Source organism: Hyla sarda, chromosome 1 (genome assembly GCF_029499605.1).
Source record: "Hyla sarda isolate aHylSar1 chromosome 1, aHylSar1.hap1, whole genome shotgun sequence".
Taxonomy (NCBI): Eukaryota; Metazoa; Chordata; class Amphibia; order Anura; family Hylidae; genus Hyla; species Hyla sarda.
This window is the reverse complement of record NC_079189.1, coordinates 6605951-6629122: the sequence shown is the minus strand read 5'-3', so window position 1 is coordinate 6629122 and position 23172 is coordinate 6605951. Positions and strand designations below refer to the sequence as shown.

Genomic DNA, 23172 nt, shown 5'->3' with positions numbered 1-23172 from the left:
GGGGGGGGGAACATCCAGCTGTTGCAAAACTACAACTCCCAGCATGTACGATCTATCATTGCATGCTGGGAGTTGTAGTTTTGCAACCGCTGGAGGCTCCGTTTTGGAAACAGTGGCGTACCAGACGTTTTTTCATTTTTATTGGGGAGGGGGGCTGTGTAGGGGAATGTGTATATGTAGTGTTTTTTACTTTTTATTTTATTTTGTGTTAGTGTAGTGTTTTTAGGGTACAGTCGCACGGGCGGGGGGTTCACAGTAGTTTCTCGCTACCAGTTTGAGCAGCGGCAGAAAATTTGCCGCAGCTCAAACTTGCAGCCAGATACTTACTGTAATCCTCCGCCCATGTGAGTGTACCCTGTACGTTCACATTGGGGGGGGGGGGGGGGAAGAAACATCCAGCTGTTGCAAAACTACAACTCCCAGCATGCACGGTCTATAAGTGCATGCTGGGAGTTGTAGTTTTGCAAAAGCTGGAGACACAGGTTGTGAAACACCGAGTTTGGTAACAAACTCAGTGTTTTGCAACCAGTGTGCCTTCAGCTGTTGCAAAAGCTACAACCCTCAGCATGTACGGACAGCGGAAGGGCATGCTGGGTCTTGTAGTTATGCAACAGCTGGAGGCATACTACATTGGCTGGGGATTCTGGGGATTGTAGTTATGCAACAGCTGGAGACACACTGGTTTGCTACTTAACTCAGTGTGCCTTCAGCTGTTGCAAAATTACAACTCTCAGCAGTCACCGACAGCCAACGGGCATGCTGGGAGTTGTAGTTATATAGAAAGAATGTGCCTCCAGATGTTGCAAAACTACAAGTCCCAGCATGCCCATAAGGGCATGCTGGGAGTTGTGGTGGTCTGCCTCCTGCTGTTGCATAACTACAGCTCCCAGCATGCCCTTTTTGCATGCTGGGAGCTGTTGCTAAGCAACAGCAGGAGGCTGTCACTCACCTCCTGCTGCTGCTCCACGATGCCGCCGCACAGGTCAGTCCCTCGCCGCCGCCGTCGCTCCTGGGGCCCCGATCCCAACACCCGGGGTGCACGTCCCGCACCCGCTCACGTCCTCCGGAAGAGGGGCGGAGCGGGTTGCGGCAGTGACACCCGCAGCAGGCGCCCTGATCGGTCGGCCGGGAAACCGGCCGACGAATCAGGGCGATCGTGAGGTGGCACCAGTGCCACCTCACCCCTGCTGGCTCTGGCTGTTCGGGGCCGTCTCTGATGGCCCCGATCAGCCAGTAATTCCGGGTCACCGGGTCACTGGAGACCCGATTGACCCGGAATCCGCCGCAGATCGCTGGACTGAATTGTCTGAAATGACCCCCCTGGGCGATATGCCGGGATGCTTGCTGAACGATTTCAGCAGGCATCCGGCCCCGGCTCCCCTCCGGCTAGCGGCGGGGGGCCGGAAATGCTCAGGGCGTATCCATACGCCCTCGGTCCTTAAGGACTTGGAAACGGGGGCGTATGGATACGCCGTATGTCCTTAAGGGGTTAAATCTCAGAGAGCCGGCGCACCCGTGCCCTAGGGAGCGGGGTCGCGCGCGCCAGGACTGAGCAGACGGAGGACGGGGCAGGTGAGGAGACTGGGATGCGAGCCGCGGGCGCGTCCCGCTGCGCAGGTCGCATCCCCGCCGGTGAGAGTAGTGCAGCGCTCCCGGTCAGCGCTCTGGGGAGGAGCAGGGACCCGGAGCGCTCGGTGTAACAGCATCATTTCCTGAATGTAGATTTGTACATAGCATATAATATCCATAAATCTAAAATTGCTAATCTAACGGAACAGATATGTACATATATATATATATATATATATATATATATTATATAGTAAAAACGTTATATTAAATGTTGATTAAATAAAAATAAACACAAATAAAACGCATGTTGTGTGAACAGTGCATACATATTTATTCTGATATATTGGAATATTAGATTAGTAGTGAATAAACAACATTTATAACATATATATATATATATATATATAGATAGATAGATAGATAGATAGATAGATAGATAGATAGATAGATGGATAGATATAGATCTATATGAATGGCTGTTGTAGAAAAGATACACAAATATGTAATATTATAGCATATACACAAGTAAAAATAAAAATAAACAGAACACATAGCAAAATGCAAGTTGTGTAAACATTGGACCTATGGAATGAAATGTAGGAATAATAGAAAATTAGAAAATACGGGATTAGGGTCAGTTTAGGATATTAACAAAATAAGAAGAAATAAATAGAAGAAAAATAAATATAAATAAAGGTGTCAGCTAGATGTTATGTATTACCCGAATAGGCACAAGTACAGGACCCGTCACCTTGCTGGTATACAACCTGTAGGTGATGGGGCAAGGGCCCAAACGGGGTGAGTCATCTAAATAAATCCCAAAATCTCCAATTCTTCATTCAAACCTCCTGGGGCTAATGTTACAAAATCAAAGATCTTGCGGGATTGTGTTTATCACTCCCCTTCCTTATGTTATAAAAATGTTTAGTCATACGGGTTTTGAATTCCCGTTTTGTGCGACCGCTATTGCTTATGGCATGGACATTTCAAATTCAAAACCCGTATGGCCGAACATTTTTATAACATAAGGAAGGGGAGTGATAAACACCCCCTCTCGGCTCATTTTAAAATCCATCATGGCATGGATCCCTCCAAATTCATTTTTGCAGCTCTTGAAAGTGTAAAGAAAGATTGGAGAGGAGGAGATTACATTTCAGCAATGTCTAGGGCAGAATCCCGCACAATCGTCGATTTTGAAACATTAGCCCCAGGAGGTTTGAACTAAGAATTCAAGATTTTTGGATTTATTTAGATGACTCACCCTTGCCCATGCCCCGTCACCTGTAGGCTGTATACCAGCAAGGTTACGGGTCCTGTACATGTGACCATTCTGGTAATCCACAACATCTAGATGACATCTTTATTTTTATTTATATTTCTTTTTTATTCTTATTTTATTAATATTCTAAGCTGACCATAGTCTCGTATTTTCTAATTTTCTGTTATTCCTACATTCCATTCCACAGGTCCAATGTTTACACAACCTGCGTTTTTCTGCGTTTTTCTATGTATTCTGTTTATTTTTATTGTCATTTTTATTTGTGTATATGCTATAATAATACATATTGGTGTGTATTTTAGACAACTGCCATTTAGGTAGATCTGTGGATTTTATATGTACTATGTACTATGTATGATATAAATGTTGTGTATTCACTACTAATCTAATATTCCGATATATCAGACTATATATATATATATATATATATATATATATATATATATATATAAAAATATATATATATATATATATATATATATATATATATGCACTGTTCACACAACTTGCGTTTTATTGTCTATTATTTCATTACTATATACTATACATATTTGTATATCTGTTCTGTTAGATTAGCAATCTTAGGCATTCAGGAAATGATGCTCATTTACCACTAATCCAGTACAGGTTTTTAGATCCACCTGATCAAAAAAGTGTGACCAATCCAATAATGATACCTGTCTATAATAAGAAGTATGGCGAGACTACTACCCCCCATTATGCTTACATCTATGCTGCTGAAGAAAGGATAGTAGTTTTGAAACGCGTCCAGCTTTCATGTACCAGATCTAGTACATCTTTATAAAAAATTACAGTGTGTTGGCATTCAAAGCTAAATGGAGACTCCCACCAACAACGAGGTGGAGCATCCTGATTATCGGCGCTCCGCACCAGTGCAAACATCCCCCTGTGCATGGGACCGTGAAATGCTGCTACATAACTGCTGCTCTATGATTATTCTTACTAAATGCTTCTAAAGAGATAAACTATACCGCCAATCCTGCCGGAGGGTAACGGATTAATCCTGTACAGTAATAACAACTTATGATCGTCACTGCATGGATAAACATAACATCTCCATCCGCTGCAAAGTGATCCTGTCCCGTAATTGCCATCTCCGGAGCAGAAAAGAGGTGGAACTACACCAATAATTAAAAAAAACACTGAACAATAGCATATGCGCTACAGTTACAGTCGGCATTGGGAATGATTGACAGACAAAGGATTTATGCCATACACGAATAATCAAGTGGATAAACATAATTATATTTTTATCTTAAAAAGTACCTGTCACCAAATAAACTGTTCTCAACTACCTCAGGTTATGTTCCCTAACTACTCCTAACACCCCTCCTGCCCTTAAAAACAATTTCTGAGCTTTAAAAAGCTGTGTATCATACCTTTTTTCTTGCTCGCATAGTGCAATTTCCCAGGGAAGTGGGTGTTTCCCAGCAGGCATGACATCACTGAAGCCTGCTGGGGGACAACTTCTGCCCTCACATTGTAGCAGCATTGTGATGATTAGTGATGAGCGGCATTGCCCATATTCGAATTTGCGATATTTCGCGAGTATATAGACGAATATTCGTCCTATATTCACGAATTTCGCATATTCGTTATAGATTCGCATATGTGAATATTTGCATAATCGTGAATTCAAGGAAGAAAACAGTGAGGGGGTGGGCAACTTTACTATTGGTTGCTAGGGATGTTGTTGATAACCTCTGACAAGTGTATTTGCATCATTCTAATTGGACCACAAGTGAAAAGAAGGAATATGCAAATATTCACATATGCGAATATGCGCATATGCGGGAGAAAAGCGAATATTTGCAATTTCAAATATATTCACAATATTCGCGAACTTGCGATATTTTCAATAAAAATTTGAAATGCGAATATTTGAGCCCAACACTAGTGATGATTAGAAGACCCCAAGCTCTGTGCATGTTTCAGTCTGTGCAGTATTCTTTTTTTTTTTTTTTTTTTGCAACATAATAAACTACAGAACAATAAGTATGTGCAATATTAAATAAAAATACAATAACAGTATATAAAGAAACAAAATTATTCGAAAAAAAATTTATCAAGGGTATTTAGGTACTACTTACAATATCCAATGGCCTTAAAAAAAATAAAAAAAATAAATAAAAAAATTTAAAAAAATAAAAAAAATAAAAAAAGCTTTTATCCTGGACTGTTCCTTGGAGGGATCCGTCTGAGTGCAGTCTTGATATTATCATCACAATTTATAATATTAGCATAAATAAAATATTTAAGTGACCTAGAGGACTTTCTATTTTTTGTTTATTTTACCTTCCTGTTGGGAACATATATGTGGCGATACCACATATGTTTATTTTTATTTTTATTTACACAGTTTTTTTTTTTTTTTAATGGGGAAAAGGGGGTGATTCTGACTTTTATTATGGAAGGGGTTAAATGATCTTTATTAACACTATTTTCACTTTATTTTATTTTTTGCAGTGTCATAGCTCCCATAGGGGGCTATAACACTGCACACACAGATATTATACACTGATCACTGCCAGGCAATAGCCTGGCATTGATCAGTGTTATCGCCGCTCTACTGCTCCTGCCTGGATCTCAGACACGGAGCAGTCATTCGGTAATCGGACAGCGAGGAGGCAGGTAGGGACCCTCCTGCTGTCCTGCAAGCTGTTCGGGACACCGCCATTTCATCACGGCGGTCCCGAACAGCTGCACGTAGTTAACCAGCAAAGTTTACTTTCACTTTAGACGCGGCGATCAACTTTGATCGCCATGTTTAAAGGTTTAATAGCGGGCATCACCGCGATCGGTGTTGATGGCTGCCGGGACCATCGCGATATGACGCGGGGTCAGCGTGTGACCCCGCCTTCTATCGCAGGAGCCTGCTCATGACGTATGCATACGTCCTGTAGTGGGAAGGGATTAACCTTTTTTATTATATGTTTGTTATGATTGGTGTTTTATTTACCCTGTCTTTATTTATATAGCACTTGCTACTGTTATTTTATGCTGCAACTTTAGCTTGGCCTATTTTTTTGAGGTTTTTACAAATACGTATCTCTTAGCTTTATACTCACCTTTAATTTGTGAACCACCATCTTATGTCTCTGTAGCCATTGGGGATTTCTCTGCTACATTCTTTTTTAATTGTTTTTAAATGTATGTTATTTTTTTCAGTACTTATGTTTAATAATACGCTTTCTCTTTTCTTTGGTTATATTTGTGTGATAGCAGTGTATAAAAAGCCTGTGCAAGTGACACGGATCTGTTCTAGTAAACACAGTGTTCGTGAATATTACTGGCTTCCTCAAACAGACATTATATCTTTCTAGTTGTGTGATAGCATCAAGGTAAAACATGTGGAAGTGACATGCATCTACTCTGATAATACAGTGTTCATGAATATTATTGGTTTCCTCAAACACGCATTATATCTTCCTAGTTGTGTGATAGCAGCGAAGTAGAAAGCGCATGCAAGTGACATGTATCTGTTTTGTAAACACAGTGTTCGTGAATATTACTGGTTTCCTCAAACACGCATTATATCTTCCTAATTGTGTGATAGCATCAAGGTAAAACATGTGGAAGTGACATGCATCTACTCTGATAATACAGTGTTCATGAATATTACTGGCTTCCTCAAACACGCATTATATCTTCCTAATTGTGTGATAGCAGCGAAGTAGAAAGCGCATGCAAGTGACATGCGTGTTGCTGAGGTGGAGGGGGATGCAGTGGCCGAGCATAGCACTAGTGGGACTGGTGGTGGTATGCTTGGTGGAGATAGTGTAAGGCATCATTCTGGATGTGCTGAGGGGGAACAAGGAGGCCACGATCACATATCAGAAGCGTTGGGGATGATGAAGAGGAGTTTAAAGAGGAGGATGTCAGCGGGCCTTTAGGTCTGAGCAGCTCAGGAGCAAGTGACGGTGACACTGGTACAGGATCTGAAGGCTTGAGAAAAAAACAGGGGCAGTCGGGTGTTGACATACCTAGCTCTTTACAATATTTTGCCATGTGGAAATTCTTTCATATGTTACCAGATGCAGGAAACTAGGCACAGTGCCGTATCTTCAGAGAGAAAGTAAGACACAGGCAGCGTCCGACTTAAGGAATTAGGCCTCTATGTCAGCACATGAAGAGGCATCACATGGCCTGGCTGGAAGTATACCTTGTCCTCCAATGCATGCTGTCTGGTGGCTACAGCTAACACTACCTCACCACTGACTGCTGTCCGCTGACTACAGTTACCACTAGTCCCTACTGTGCACAATCATGTGGTGCAGAGGGTGGGCCGCTCCATGCAGTTTTTGGTGTGCAGCACAATCCATGCTGTGTAGAATTTGATTACTTTGAGGCTACTACAACTCTTACCAGTCTGCCTCATCCTGCTGTATGCTGGCTACTACAGGTACACTAGTCCGCCATCGCCCATTCTGCCGGTACATCCAGCCAGGCTTGGGCTGCCTGGCAAAATTTGACTAAAAACATTTTTGAAACTCCTGCTGTCCGCAGCATACTACACTCTTACCAGTCTAACTTTTCCTACTGTATGCTGGCTACTATGATTGTAACTGAGTCACAATAGCTTAGTATTGTCTACACTGAAAACTGGTCAGCCTTTGCACATTAAATAATTAAATAAGAATCACAATGAACAGATCCTTGACTACACAATGGGATGTATAGCCTATGTTGTCACACATGTTGAATAGCAAACCACTGCATTGTCCTGAGACTTTACAACACAAGGTGGAAAAATGTGGGTGCCTTAGCTGAGGCAGGAGAGAGAGGGCAAGAGCATTCTACTGGCTGTGGTAAAAGAAGCAGCAGCACAAGTATGGTAGTGGGAGGAAGCATGGACAAGGCCATGTGGAGTGACGGTAACCCAGGGACTGTGCCTGTCGGGGTGAGAAGTTTTACTAGCAGAAGCAAACCACCAGCAAAACAGATCTGCTGTTCAGGAACCCTCCTCTAAGGGTCTAGGGTCATGTTTTGCTAAGTCTTAAAGGAGATCTGCAGTACACATTTTTTTTTATAATCCCCTGTGCCCAGGCTGCAAAAAGTAACAAAACAAATTTTAACTCACCTTTCGATGTTCCCCCCATTGCGTCGTTAACGTTGTCTCGGTCCTACGGTCCTCTGGTGCAGCCGGCTTCTTCCTGCTTCCTGGGGACAGTGACACATACTACGTTCAGCGTATCGCCAGCCTCAGCGATATCCCACCTCGGCCAGTGATAGGCTGAGCGCACTGTCATGTAAGGAGCCCGGGCAGCAGGGAGAAGGCAGGGCCCGAGCTTATTACATGACAGTGTGCTCAGCCGAGGCGGGACATCACTGCAGCCAGCGATACGCTGAGCACAGTATGGACGCACCAGAAGACCGAGACAGCGGTAACGGTGCAACGGAGGAACGTCGGAAGGTGAGTTAAAGTTTGTTTTGTAACTTTTTGCGTCGGAAGGTGAGTTAAAGTTTGTTTTGTTACTTTTTGCAGCTGAGCACTTGGGATTATAAATACTGTGTACTACAGATCTCCTTTAAATTCTCCTCCAGCCCCTCTAGAAAAATTCAAAGGGGATTATATGATGGTGAGGTGCTCAGGCCCTGAAGCAGCAAAGTAACAACAAACTAGAATGTCTTCTTCATGATCCTCTATATCTGGTATCTGGTTCTTCTGGTGAAATGCTGTCTTTGGCTTCTGGTCTAGTGGTCACATAACGTTTACCTTGCCCGTTCACATGACATTGGAGACATGCCTTAGATGTATATTGCTAACATATACCACTTCACTCATATTACAGTACAATGTCTAGAGTATCCAATACCTGAGGATATCCATATGGTCCAAGGATTTGTGCTGCTGGAATAGTGGTAGATGAATGGTGATCTCCAATGATACCAGCCAGCTGGCCATGGCTCCTACAGGAATAATTCGGAATCATCTTATCCGGGCCGGACAGAAGATGTAAGACACGTTGTACTGCTACTCTTACATCTAAACAAGAGTCATAAAGATGATATCCCAGGGTAATATTGGGTAAAATATCAGGATTCCGGTTAATGTTTTCAATAGCAAAGAGAAAAACTAGAGAATTTAAGAATCCTTGGAAATATGGCCTATAAATAGATAAATGTATAGAGATGAGTAACTAGAGATCTCAAACCTTGTTTTTAGTCTAAAATTGTTACACAGAAAGTCTCAGTCATTTTCCATGCGACTTTTGTGAGTCTTTTGCTTTTGATCATATTTGAAAGTGAACCGCCATTTTCTGTGCTTTAGACTATTTTTTTATGCAGTGGGCACTGATTCATTATGTGCGACTTTTCTCAGAAAGTCGCAAAAAAGTTGCAGCCGCTGTCTTTTAGACACAAACCCATACTCATTTACTTCAGCCCTGTAAAGCAGTCTAAAAGGGTACCATGGGCATAGGAGCCGGTAAATTCATCAAGTGGTGTTAAACTTTTGATGAATTTGGCGCAGTAAGGTAACATCAGACGCAACGCTTTTGCTCTAAAATAGTAAACATACTAAACAAATTCCCCTCCTGGTCTCCATTTATTCACTACAAGGTTTAGGTAAGATGAGATATTCCTGTTGATCTCTTCTATAATGCAGTGAAATGTGTATTTGTGATTTCTTTATAGTAATACCTTACATTTACATTACGCAATTCTAAAATCAGGAATAAAGCAAAAGTAAAAATATAAATTGAAATGAACTAATGATAAAATAGATGATGAGAAGCTTCATATTCATACAGCAGCCTAATAATAAAGTGGCCTGAAGTCCATTGGATACTACTCAGATGATTAGGATTGTTGTCCTTAGTGGTCACCGAACTGTTCTCAATGGTCACAATGTCTTGGGAGCTTTCACTACGGATGAATTTTAATAAGGGCAAAATGGGCTACAGCCGGGGCTCTATCCTCCAGGATAAGCTGCAAGCAGCTTTTTTCCTGCTGCCTTAACTGACTGTACATTGTGAACTCCCCCTGACACAGGCGCAATCAAGTTCCTTATCAAGGCCTACATCATAGCGGAGGATGAATTGTATTGTGCATTGTTAAAGGCCACACGTGAGCCCGTTAGAAAAACTTCACGGATAATCACAGAAAACTAAATGTAAACTAAAATATACATTTTATTAATTAGACAGATAAAATCCACCAAATAATACTGTAATGAATTCAACACCATTTATGAGGTAAAAACCAAGGTTCTACCAATACCCCAAAATTGAGGAGTGTTGGGTAGAGTCAAATGCTCAACTTTTCCAACAAAAAGTCACAATGGAACCTGTTGGGGATGAAGGTCGTACAGGTACACCCTTGTGTCCCGGTACTTAAGGACGAAGGATCTACTTTTACGGACTTGGGATTTCCAATCACCGCTGCTCGCCGGGCAGTGATCGGAATGGGATGACTGCTGATATCTATCAGCAGGCATCCCGTGGCAATGCCTATGGGGGGTTCTGAGACCCCCCTTGTAAGCAATCACCGTAAATCACAGCATTTATGGGCCAATCACTGATCACCCTGAAGGATAGGAGTGTGGTGGTACTGGTGCCATCCCACTCCTATCCCTGCCAATGGCATATATGGGTGGCATATATGGGTGGGGGGGGTTCAAAGTTCAGTTCCCCTGTTCTGCCCACCCTTCATAGTCTGGGCAGAGCGGGGGCAGCGGCGGTGGCGGGGACAATCATTGGTGGCAACGGTGGTGGCTATCGGCAGCTTGACAGGTCCGGCAGCGTCAGCAGCAAAAGCCCCCAAAATGTGTGACACGATTTCTCCCGAGTACAGATATACCCCATATGTGGACGCAAAGCAATCTGCTGGTGCATAACAAGGCTCAGGAGTGAGAGCGCACTATGTACATTTGAGACCTAAATTGGTGATTTGCACAGGGGTGGCTGATGTTGCAGTGTTTCTGACATAAACGCAAAAAAAAAGAAAATAAAAACACATGTGACGAGTTCCTCAAGGACCTGTAGGGTGTTAAAGGGGTATTCCAGAATTATTATTTTTTGAATATGCTACTGTAACTGTAAAGTTAGTGTAGTTCATAATATAGTGTCTGTACCTGTGTGTGACAGTTTTCTCACAATTCTTATATGATTTTTCACCCCAATATTTGTTTTTAACAGCATACAAAATGACTGCTGTCTCGGATTTTTCCCAGGTTGCAATGTGGCCGAGATCTGACTCACTAGTCAGCTGATGACTGGGAGCCTGTCTGCTTCAATGGGTGGAGGAATTGCTTGGTGGGAGAGAGATCAATCTGCAACTAATGCAACAGCAGTAGGCAACTTGATTGAAAACCTCAGGTCTTTTGAATGGATGCAGCTCATTTATGTTTCAATGGGTGGGGTGGCTGATGTGTGGGAGGGAGGAAAATGGAATTATGGGATTTGTAGTGAAAAAAAGAAAACTGAAACAGGAAATACTAGTTCACAAAAAGCTAGCCACAGTGTTATGGTAATCTCACAGCATAGCCATTTAGCCCCAAGACAAGCGCGGATCCTTCTTAAGCATGTCCATTACTGTCTGCCAGGTACATACTAAAATCACCTTATGGTGGATAACCCCTTTAAAGCTCACTGCACCCCTTGTAATGTTCATTGAGGCTTTTCCAATTAGTGTGCCATGTGGGGAGGGGAGTTTGCTGTTCTGGCACATGGCTTCCTAATGTGACATGCCCCCCAAAAAACATTTAAGTAAAATTCACTCACCAAGAGCCCAATGTCACACCTTCCCTTCTGAGCCCTCTAGAGCACCCACAGGGCACTTTACATCCACATATGTGGTATTTAATTACTTGAGAGAAATTGGGTTACACATTTTCAGGGGCTATTTCTTCTTTTACCCCTTTTTAAAAAAGAAAAAAAATGGGGATTATGAGTTTTCTCCTCCACTTTGCTGCTATTCCTGTGAAACACCTAAAGGGTTAACAAACTTTCTGAATGTCATTTTGAATACTTTTAGGTGTGCAGTTTTCATAATGGGGTCAATTATGAGGGATTTCTAACATATATACCCTCAAATTCACTTCAGAAGTGAACTAGTCCCTGAAAAATTCCAATTGAAATTTTTGTGAAAAATGTTTAAATTGCTGTCTTTAAATGTAAAAACATGAGCTTTATGACGCAAACATAAAGTAGACATATTGTATATGTGAATCAATGCTAAATTTACTAGGAATATACATTTTCCTTACAAGCAGAGAGTTTCAAAGTTAGAAAAATGCAAAATTTCCAATTTTTCATGAAATTTGGGAGTTTTTCACCAAGAAATGATTTAACACTATTTTAAAGTAGAATATGTCATGAAAAAACTCCCATACTAAAATTCATAAGTAAAAGCATCTCAGAGTTATTAATGCATAAAGTGACACAGGTCAGATTGGAAAAGAATGCCCTGGTCCTTAAGGTTAAAATGGGCTTTGTCCTTAAGGGGTTAATGAGCTTTGTAGTTTTAAATAGTTTCTACAATCCTTGTGATTTCCTAGTATTATTTTTGGTGTGATATGTGAGTCATTTTTGTATTGCTTAGAACAGGTTGGCATCTAAAGGGTTTATAACCCTTCAGCAACTCTCACCTGCCACGCATGAGTAAGGGGGGTCCATCCCCGAATCGCATCATGGTTGATAGCAGTCAGTGGCCCTAATTTACTAAGAGTGGAGTGGAGTTTTTTATTTCCATGGTATTTACTAAGGCTTCCTACATTTTGCTTCATTTACAGATGCTCTGATCTGTCGGGTTTTTCTGAGCTCAAATCCACTACATTTTCTTTGGAAACCTTAGGTAATATGTTGGGTTTTTGTGAAAATGTCAGTAACATGCCCCCTTTTCTGACACTATGGAGTCTCTACTGTAAGAGCAGTCACACTATGGAGTCTATACTGTAAGAGCAGTCACACTATGGGGCCTCTACTGTAAGAGCAGTCACACTATGGAGTCTCTAATGTAAGATCAGTCACACTATAGAGTCTCTACTGTAAGAGCAGTCACACTATGGATCCTCTGCTGTCAGAGAAGTCACACTATGGAGTCTCAACTGTAAGATCAGTCACTCTATGGATTCTCTACTGTTAGAGCCGTCACACTATGGAGTCTATACTGTAAGAGCAGTCACACTATGAAGTCTCTACTGTAAGAGCAATCACACTATGGAGTCTCTAATGTAAGATCAGTCACACTATGGAGTCTCAACTGTAAGATCAGTCACTCTATGGATTCTCTACTGTTAGAGCCGTCACACTATGGAGTCTATACTGTAAGAGCAGTCACACTATGGAGTCTCAACTGTAAGATCAGTCACACTATGGATTCTCTACTGTTAGAGCCGTCACACTATGGAGTCTATACTGTAAGAGCACTCACACTATGGAGTCTATACTGTAAGAGTAGTCACACTATGGAGTCTCTACTGTAAGAGCAGTCACACTATGGAGCTTCTACTGTAAGAGCAGTCACCCTATGGAGCCTCTACTGTAAGAGCAGTCACACTATGGAGATCTCTTCTGTAAGAGCAGTCAAACTATGGATTATCTACTGTAAGAGCAGTCACACTATGGAGTCTACACTGTAAGAGCAGTCACACTATGGAGTCTCTACTGTAAGAGCAGTCACACTATGGAGTCTATACTGCAAGAGCAGTCACACTATGGAGTCTATACTGTAAGAGCAGTCACACTATGGAGATCTCTAATGTAAGAGCAGTCACACTATGGAGCCTCTACTGTAAGAGCAGTCACATTATTGAGCCTCTACTATAAGAGCAGTCACACTATGGAGTCTATACTGTAAGATCAGTCACACTATGGATTCTCTACTGTTAGAGCCATCACACTATGGAGTCTATACTGTAAGAGCGGTCACACTATGGAGTCTATACTGTAAGAGCAGTCACACTATGGAGTCTATACTGTAAGAGCAGTCACACTATGGAGTCTATACTGTAAGAGCAGTCACACTATGGAGTCTATACTGTAAGAGCAATCACACTATGGAGCTTCTACTGTAAGAGCAGTCACCCTATGGAGCCTCTACTGTAAGAGCAGTCACACTATGGAGATCTCTTCTGTAAGAGCAGTCAAACTATGGATTATCTACTGTAAGAGCAGTCACACTATGGAGTCTATACTGTAAGAGCAGTCACACTATGGAGTCTCTACTGTAAGAGCAGTCACACTATGGAGTCTATACTGTAAGAGCAGTCACACTATGGAGTCTATACTGTAAGAGCAGTCACACTATGGAGTCTATACTGTAAGAGCAGTCACACTATGGAGCCTCTACTGTAAGAGCAGTCACATTATTGAGCCTCTACTATAAGAGCAGTCACACTATGGAGTCTATACTGTAAGATCAGTTACACTATGGATTCTCTACTGTTAGAGCCATCACACTATGGAGTCTATACTGTAAGAGCGGTCACACTATGGAGTCTATACTGTAAGAGCAGTCACACTATGGAGTATCTACTGTAAGAGCAGACACCCTATGGAGCCTCTACTGTAAGAGCAGTCACACTATGGAGATCTCTTCTGTAAGAGCAGTCAAACTATGGATTATCTACTGTGAGAGCAGTCACACTATGGAGATCTCTTCTGTAAGAGCAGTCAAACTATGGATTATCTACTGTGAGAGCAGTCACACTATGGAGTCTATACTGTAAGAGCAGTCACACTATGGAGTCTATACTGTAAGAGCAGTCACACTATGGAGTCTATACTGTAAGAGCAGTCACACTATGGAGTCTCTACTGTAAGAGCAGTCACACTATGGAGCCTCTACTATAAGAGCAGTCATAATATGGAGTCTCTACTGTAAGAGCATTCGCACTATGGAGTCTATACTGTAGGAGCAGTCATACTATGGAGTCTCTACTGTAAGAGCAGTCACACTATGGAGTCTATACTGTAAGAGCAGTCACACTATGGAGTCTCTACTGTAAGAGCAATCACACTATGGAGTCTCTACTGTAAGAGCAGTCACGCTATGGAGCCTCTACTATAAGAGCAGTCATACTATGGAGTCTCTACTGTAAGAGCATTCACACTATGGAGTCTATACTGTAAGAGCAGTCACACTATGGAGTCTATATTGTAAGAGCAGTCACACTATGGAGTCTATACTGTAAGAGCAGTCACACTATGGAGCCTCTATTGTAAGAGCAGTCACACTATGGAGTCTATATTGTAAGAGCAGTCACACTATGGAGTCTATACTGTAAGAGCAGTCACACTACGGAGCCTTTACTATAAGAGCAATTACACTATGGAGTATCTACTGTAAGAGCAGTCACACTATGGAGTCTATACTGTAAGAGCAGTCACACTATGGAGCCTCTACTATAAGAGCAGTCACACTATGGAGCCTCTACTATAAGAGCAGTCACACTATGGAGTTTATACTGTATAAAGTATAATAGTGATCACTGAAGATTAAAAGTAACACATGTCTACATATTCATAATTGTCACATAAATACATTAGCATCACTTACTATGACATATGTTGTGATGAGGAAATTACAAGCACCTGTACAAGCTTCTCCAGTTTCACGTACAGTTGTCATCATTTTGTGTTTCATAAACACCGGAATTGTCCTCTATTTTTCTACTTTGCCCAGACCCTGCAGACAAATGTCATCCCTGGACCCATAAACCTCATCATATATTACTGGAAGTATTACACATAGAGACTTGTACTGTATCTATAGATCGGTCACGTCTTGTCAGCAGTCACATTATTCTCAACACTTTTCTTACGGACATTATATACATGGAATGAAGACTTACTGTCCACATCTTATCACTGAGAACATTTCCTTTTCATTTTGCATTTCTGTGACGCCATCTATAGTCAACAACCCCCCAATGATGAGGTCTCCATCCTGGTAATTGTTCTGTAAATTATCAGTGAATTGAATCTCCTTTAGATCACAGGACAATTGTGCTGAAGGAAGCCAAAGAAGTATCAATATAACAAGGAAAAGAAACATGTCCTCATAAGAATGCAACAATGAAGTAGTAAATAGTATTCTAAGTATTACATAGATAATAGAAGCAGCAAGAACGACAATACAGAGCAGACGGCAGCTCATAGTATCAGTGAGATTATGGTGACTGCTCTCATCTCTCTCCTCTTCTTATACAGTATGATGGGATATATTGTCTGACCTCATCACACATTATTCTGGATCTGTTCCCAGATGACTGTGGCCTGAACTGTCTTTACTATAGAGAATTGGAGAAAAAGATGACGGAAGAGAAAAAACACATAATCAGCCGCCCTTGTCCTTGTGTTTTTTTTCTTTCAATATTCCGCAACCTTGTACATGGATTTCATCACTCAGATTACCATTAATTTAGAGTTAGGAAGGAATTTTTCTCACTAAAATTACGAAAATTGGCTGCTTGCTAATGGGTTTTTTGCTTTCCCGTTGATCCACAGGGTAAAAGACTGAACTGGATGGGCATATGTCTTTTTTTCAGCCTTACTATATAAATATATTTAGGGTGTCTGGGGTTTCATTCAGATAGGATATATGGGCATGGTGGACCACCGGTGTATGGCGGGACCACGGGTGTAGCGGTGTAGGTGGTGGGGCCAAATGGTATTAACCCCTGGGGCAAGATGTTATTAAACCCTAGTGTTCGTGACACCAGAGTAGTTTTTGGGTACCGGAACCACACGAACGGTATCTCCGCTATTCCAATGTCGAGTTAAGGAAAGGAGAGTCCACAACCAGTTATGGCTTTACTGAATGAAGACGGAATTACCCTAACAGCTAGGCCAGATTCCCAGAGAGGTGGCCAGAAACCCAGAAGGACCTCGCAGTTTGCTGGGACCAATTAGACTTGTAATAGACTTTAGATAATTACCTTGAGGCTTGACTATATGCAGGACTTGACTATTTGTAGTGACAGCAGACATAGACTTTTGACTTACTGGAATGACTGTAGCTTTGTGGGCTTTCTTGATGCTGGTCACTGGTACTGAGATCTCTGGTGTTTGCTGGTTCTCAGTAAAGACTGATCTGATCTGAGAGAAATTGTAATGGCCACCCCTTTATATAGTGAGGGGGGCTGAATCAAAGCCCATTGGTCAAGCTGTGGGTCATAGGTTAAGCTGGAGCTCTCTGGGTAACATCATGTGACAACACAACATAACATGTGACACTCCACAGGTCCTTCAGACATCTCACGGGTCCTGTAGACTAACTATAATCCTGTGACAACAAATGACAGTCTTTAAACAACAGGGGAGACACTTCAGGAGAGCCCCCAGGTCACTAAGGGACTCAACCTGACAGGGCCTAAGTGTAGTGCAGGACCGTGTCCTGTACTGGGACATTATACGGGAGTCTCATAGCATTGCGGGTCACGTGACACGTGACATAGCGGGTCACGTGACTAGGTAAACTCTATGGTATTCTGCTTAAGGACATTTGGAGGCCCTGGGACGTATGCAATCCCATTACTCTGTGTAATGGTGAGTGACAGATGTTCGGACCAATCTGATTCACCCCGACCCCGGCCCATATAAGGGAGCGGCGGCCATCTTTTCTCTCTCTTGTTCCTGGGCTGTCAAACGAGAAGGATCTGCGCAGCAACTATCGCAGTGAGTTATACCCGAGCCTTGCGGCAACGGCTGAGTCATTCAGAATAGAGAGTGTATCAATTCCCAGACACTCTGCAGCATCACTGGACCTAATATAACCCCTAAATCCGGACGGATCTGCAAATATCTACCCTAAATTCAGAGACTTTCTAAATAGCTCAAGGTCCGCAACAACTGTCAGTCACTGAGCAATATAAAGACTGTTACTGTTCCTTGGATGTATCGCAAGTACTTAAGTAAAGTTGTTCAAGTTCAATCTCCTTGTGGACCTTCAGTCATTTCATGCACCTATCATTACTGGGAAGGGCGGCGATAGGCCGGAGCATTACCTCAGCATACCAGCCCTCAGCCTGGCGTCACAAACTATAGGGCTAACATTAACCCCTCATATACCGATACCATACCACCACTACCATACACCCCCCAAGGGCTACCACACCAGGAAACATGGATACAGCAAACACAGGTGACGCGTTTCGGCTCAAGGGATGAGCCTTAGTCACTAAGCGACTAAGGCTCATCCCTTGAGCCAAAACGCGTCACCTGTGTTTGCTGTATCCATGTTTCCTGGGTTTTCATCAATAAAGTTGATTCGTTGGACCTATTTTGCGCTGGACATCCTATCTTCTTTCGGATAATGATAAGTGTACCGAACCTATCGTACCTGGATTATCCTGAACATTACTAAAATATTTGTTCTGCATGAACCCAAACCTCAGTAAGTGGCTAAAATGATGTCGGCCACATGGTAGAAAGATCCATGCCTGATTCATTTTAGTGAATGTCTGTTTTTCCACATGACGATGCCACCTGCTATGCTGAACACTCTCTTCGAAGCTATACTAGAGGGTGGACAAGACAGAACACTTAGGACAGATGGGCAAGTTCTGGCCAGTGGCCTGATCTGGTGACACAGAGGTCCATGAGGTATGGGCTCATGGTGTCTATCAGAGAAAGGGCACTGCTGAGGAAGGCTTCAACCTGGTTGTTCAGGTGGTGGTACACATCCCTGTGATGATGACTGATGTCAGGGGAGAATACTGGATTCAGAAAATTCACCATCATGTTCTCCAGTGTGAAGATGCTGCTGGTGTTTCTATAGCTCCTTCTTGCAGGGGTAGTGCTTAGTTGAGGGTTACCTCAGCGGAGAGCGGAGACTGGACACCCGTAAAGCAGGTGTTTGGTGCTGGAAAGCTGTGGAAAACTGCTTAGCTTCACAATATAGAACTCCAATTTAGCCTCCTTCTCAGAAAGAGGTATCCGTTTCATGTGCTATGCATATCTTCAATAAAGATGTTTCAAACTGGACCGGTTAGTGCCATAGTGCTTCTGTTCTTCTATTTGTATAAACCTGAAAATGTTGGCCCGTAAGAAATAATCTAGGTGTAATGGTGGAGGAGGAGGAGGAAAAGGCCAATCTACTAAATGCCTTCTTCTCTACTGTATTTACCCAAGAAAACCCAATGTCCCCCCTGTTTAACCCAACAAGAAATGCGGTGCTGCTTTAATAATATTAACGCACACAAATCATCGAGCCCAGATGGCAACCATCCCAGAGTTTTGTAGGAATAAGGTACTATGAAGTACCATCCTTATATTTTAAGATTCTATAATGGTTGGATTGTTCCACAGGACTGGCATTTAGCAAATGTGGTACCAATATTCAAAAAGGGGTCAAAAGGGCTCCTGGGAACCATTATGGTGTCCCAGCACAGTGTTGGGCCCACTGACGTTCTTGTATACATCAATTATGTGAATATTGTGAAATAAGAGTAATGTATTTTCTTTAAAATGTATTTTGTTATTGTTCCATGTATGTAAGTTGTTACTGCGCATTTAAAGATGTGAGCAGTGAACCCCATTTGACCATGTGAGCCAATGAGACCCCAAAAGTCCCCTCTGTATAGTGAGGTACAGGGGAGGAGTTAGTCAGTACACAGTTAGTTCACCCCAGTATGTACTCCTGAGCAACAGCTAAGCTCAGGTGTACTGTGTTGTGTGTCCTAAGCAGAGGCCTACTTCAATTTACTACATGTCATTCTACACAGGGACGTGCACAGACATTTTGAAGGGCAGGGGCTAAAGTAAAAAAAGAGGGCACTTTTCATAATTTAAAAAAAAAACGTCTGCCAGACTTAATGGGCAGATGTGCTGCGGCCCAGGAATACAGTGGACACCTGCTGGGCCTCCTCGACATTCCTATCCCCCATAAAAGTTGGTGTTTTTGTAAAATCGAGTGAAGAACAGTTTCTCTGAGGTCCGCCATGTGTATATACACTTTGGCTGGGCTGTCAGTCTTATTTACAGAAAACATGTGACAGCTGCCCTATAATATACCTTATTATAGAGGAGATTCATACAAAACCTGTGCCGAGAAAGAGCGGTGCAGTCGCCCATAGCAACCAATCAGATTGTTTTGCTGAGGGCTTTTCCTCTGCAAAGGTTTTAATAAATCTCCCCCTATATGCCCCACCTGAGCTCTGTATGACAGCAACCATCACCAATCACCCAGCACCCATCACCAATCACGCGTCACCAATCACCCAGCACCCATCCCCAATCACCCATCCCCAATCACCCAGCACCCATCACCCAGCACCAATCACCCAGCACCCATCACCCAGCACCAATCACCCAGCACCCATCACCCAGCACCAATCACCCAGCACCCATTACCAATCACCCATCACCAATCACCCATCACCAATCACCCAGCACCAATCACCCAGCACCCAGCACCCATCACCAATCACCCAGCACCCATCACCAATCACCCATCAACAATCACCCAGCACCCATCACCCAGCACCCAGCACCAATCACCCAGCACCAATCACCCATCACCAATCACCCAGCACCCAGCACCAATCACCCAGCACCAATCACCCTGCACCAATCACCCAGCACCCATCCCCAATCACCCATCCCCAATCACCCAGCACCCATCCCCAATCACCCAGCACCCACCACCCACCTTATGCGGGAATCTCCACACAGCTCTGGTTTTACACTGAAGAGATGAACACCACACTAATATATACTTACAGTCTACAATATACTAGAGTTGGCAAAAAAAAGAATTATAAATATACAAAGACGGCCAGGCATAGCACAGCATACAGGATGGAGGCAGGGAAGCTCCGCCTCCATTGCGCACAAGACTGACTTTGCATACTAGCAATGTGGGGCAATACCTAGAAAACAGGAAGACCAATTTTTGTATACATGCACTGTAACCTAGTGTATTGGGTTTAGTGCGAGTAAACAGCCTGTCAGTTTCCCTTTAATTATATACCGTACCCACCTTAATTCCCTATATACTGTTCCACCATTCATCTATTAATTCCCTATATACTGTGCCACCATTCATCTATTAATTCCCTACATACTGTGCCACCATTAATGAACTATATACTGTGCCACCATTCATCTATTAATTCCCTATATACTGTGCCACCATTCATCTATTAATTCCCTATATACTGTGCCACCATTCATCTATTAATTCCCTATATACTGTGCCACCATTCATCTATTAATTCCTTTTATACTGTGCCACCATTCATCTATAAATTCCCTATATACTGTGCCACCATTCATCTATTAATTCCCTATATACTGTGCCACCATTAATGAACTATATACTGTGCCACCATTCATCTATTAATTCCCTATATACTGTGCCACCATTCATCTATTAATTCCCTATATACTGTGCCACCATTCATCTATTAATTCCCTATATACTGTGCCACCATTCATCTATTAATTCCTTATATACTGTGCCACCATTCATCTATTAATTCCCTATATACTGTGCCACCATTCATCTATTAATTCCCTATATATTGTGCCACCATTCATCTATTAATTCCCTATATACTGTGCCACCATTAATGAGCTATATACTGTGCCACCATTCATCTATTAATTCCCTACATACTGTGCCACCATTCATCTATTTATTCCCTATATACTGTGCCACCATTAATTCCCTATATACTGTGCCACCATTCATCTATTAATTCCCTATATACTGTGCCACCATTCATCTATCAATTCCCTATATACTGTGCTACCATTCATCTATTAATTCCCTATATACTTTGCCACCATTCATCTATTAATTCCCTATATACTGTGCCACCATTCATCTATCAATTCCCTATATACTGTGCCACCATTCATCTATCAATTCCCTATATACTGTGCCACCATTCATCTATTAATTCCCTATATACTTTGCCACCATTCATCTATTAATTCCCTATATACTGTGCCACCATTCATCTATTAATTCCCTATATACTGTGCCACCATTCATCTATTAATTCCTTTTATACTGTGCCACCATTCATCTATAAATTCCCTATATACTGTGCCACCATTCATCTATTAATTCCCTATATACTGTGCCACCATTCATCTATTAATTCCTTTTATACTGTGCCACCATTCATCTATTAATTCCCCATATACTGTGCCACCATTAATGAACTATATACTGTGCCACCATTCATCTATTAATTCCCTATATACTGTGCCACCATTCATCTATTAATTCCCTATATACTGTGCCACCATTCATCTATTAATTCCCTATATACTGTGCCACCATTCATCTATTAATTCCCTATATACTGTGCCACCATTAATGAACTATATACTGTGCCACCATTCATCTATTAATTCCCTATATACTGTGCCACCATTCATCTATTAATTCCCTATATACTTTGCCACCATTCATCTATTAATTCCCTATATACTGTGCCACCATTCATCTATTAATTCCCTATATACTGTGCCACCATTAATGAACTATATACTGTGCCACCATTCATCTATTAATTCCCTATATACTGTGCCACCATTCATCTATTAATTCCCTATATACTGTGCCACCATTCATCTATTAATTCCCTATATACTGTGCCACCATTCATCTATTAATTCCTTATATACTGTGCCACCATTCATCTATTAATTCCCTATATACTGTGCCACCATTCATCTATTAATTCCCTATATATTGTGCCACCATTCATCTATTAATTCCCTATATACTGTGCCACCATTAATGAGCTATATACTGTGCCACCATTCATCTATTAATTCCCTATATACTGTGCCACCATTCATCTATTAATTCCCTATATACTGTGCCACCATTCATCTATTAATTCCCTATATACTGTGCCACCATTAATTCCCTATATACTGTGCCACCATTCATCTATTAATTCCCTATATACTGTGCCACCATTCATCTATCAATTCCCTATATACTGTGCCACCATTCATCTATTAATTCCCTATATACTTTGCCACCATTCATCTATTAATTCCCTATATACTGTGCCACCATTCATCTATCAATTCCCTATATACTGTGCCACCATTCATCTATCAATTCCCTATATACTGTGCCACCATTCATCTATTAATTCCCTATATACTTTGCCACCATTCATCTATTAATTCCCTATATACTGTGCCACCATTCATCTATTAATTCCCTATATACTGTGCCACCATTAATGAACTATATACTGTGCCACCATTCATCTATTAATTCCCTATATACTGTGCCACCATTAATGAATTATATAATGTGCCACCATTCATCTATTAATTCCCTATATACTGTGCCACCATTCATCTATTAATTCCCTATAT

At 41.9% G+C, this 23172-nt stretch overlaps 1 protein-coding gene across 1 annotated transcript in view; it reads right to left on the bottom strand.

Annotated features, from left to right (window-relative positions):
* Window positions 1-23172, bottom strand: part of LOC130312668 (vomeronasal type-2 receptor 26-like) — a 139765-nt gene that overhangs the window by 27737 nt on the left and 88856 nt on the right. Inside the window, exon 3 of the mRNA XM_056552589.1 lies at window positions 8689-8858. Coding sequence (XP_056408564.1) covers window positions 8689-8858 — 170 coding nt within the window. The remainder of the gene's footprint in view (window positions 1-8688; window positions 8859-23172) is intronic.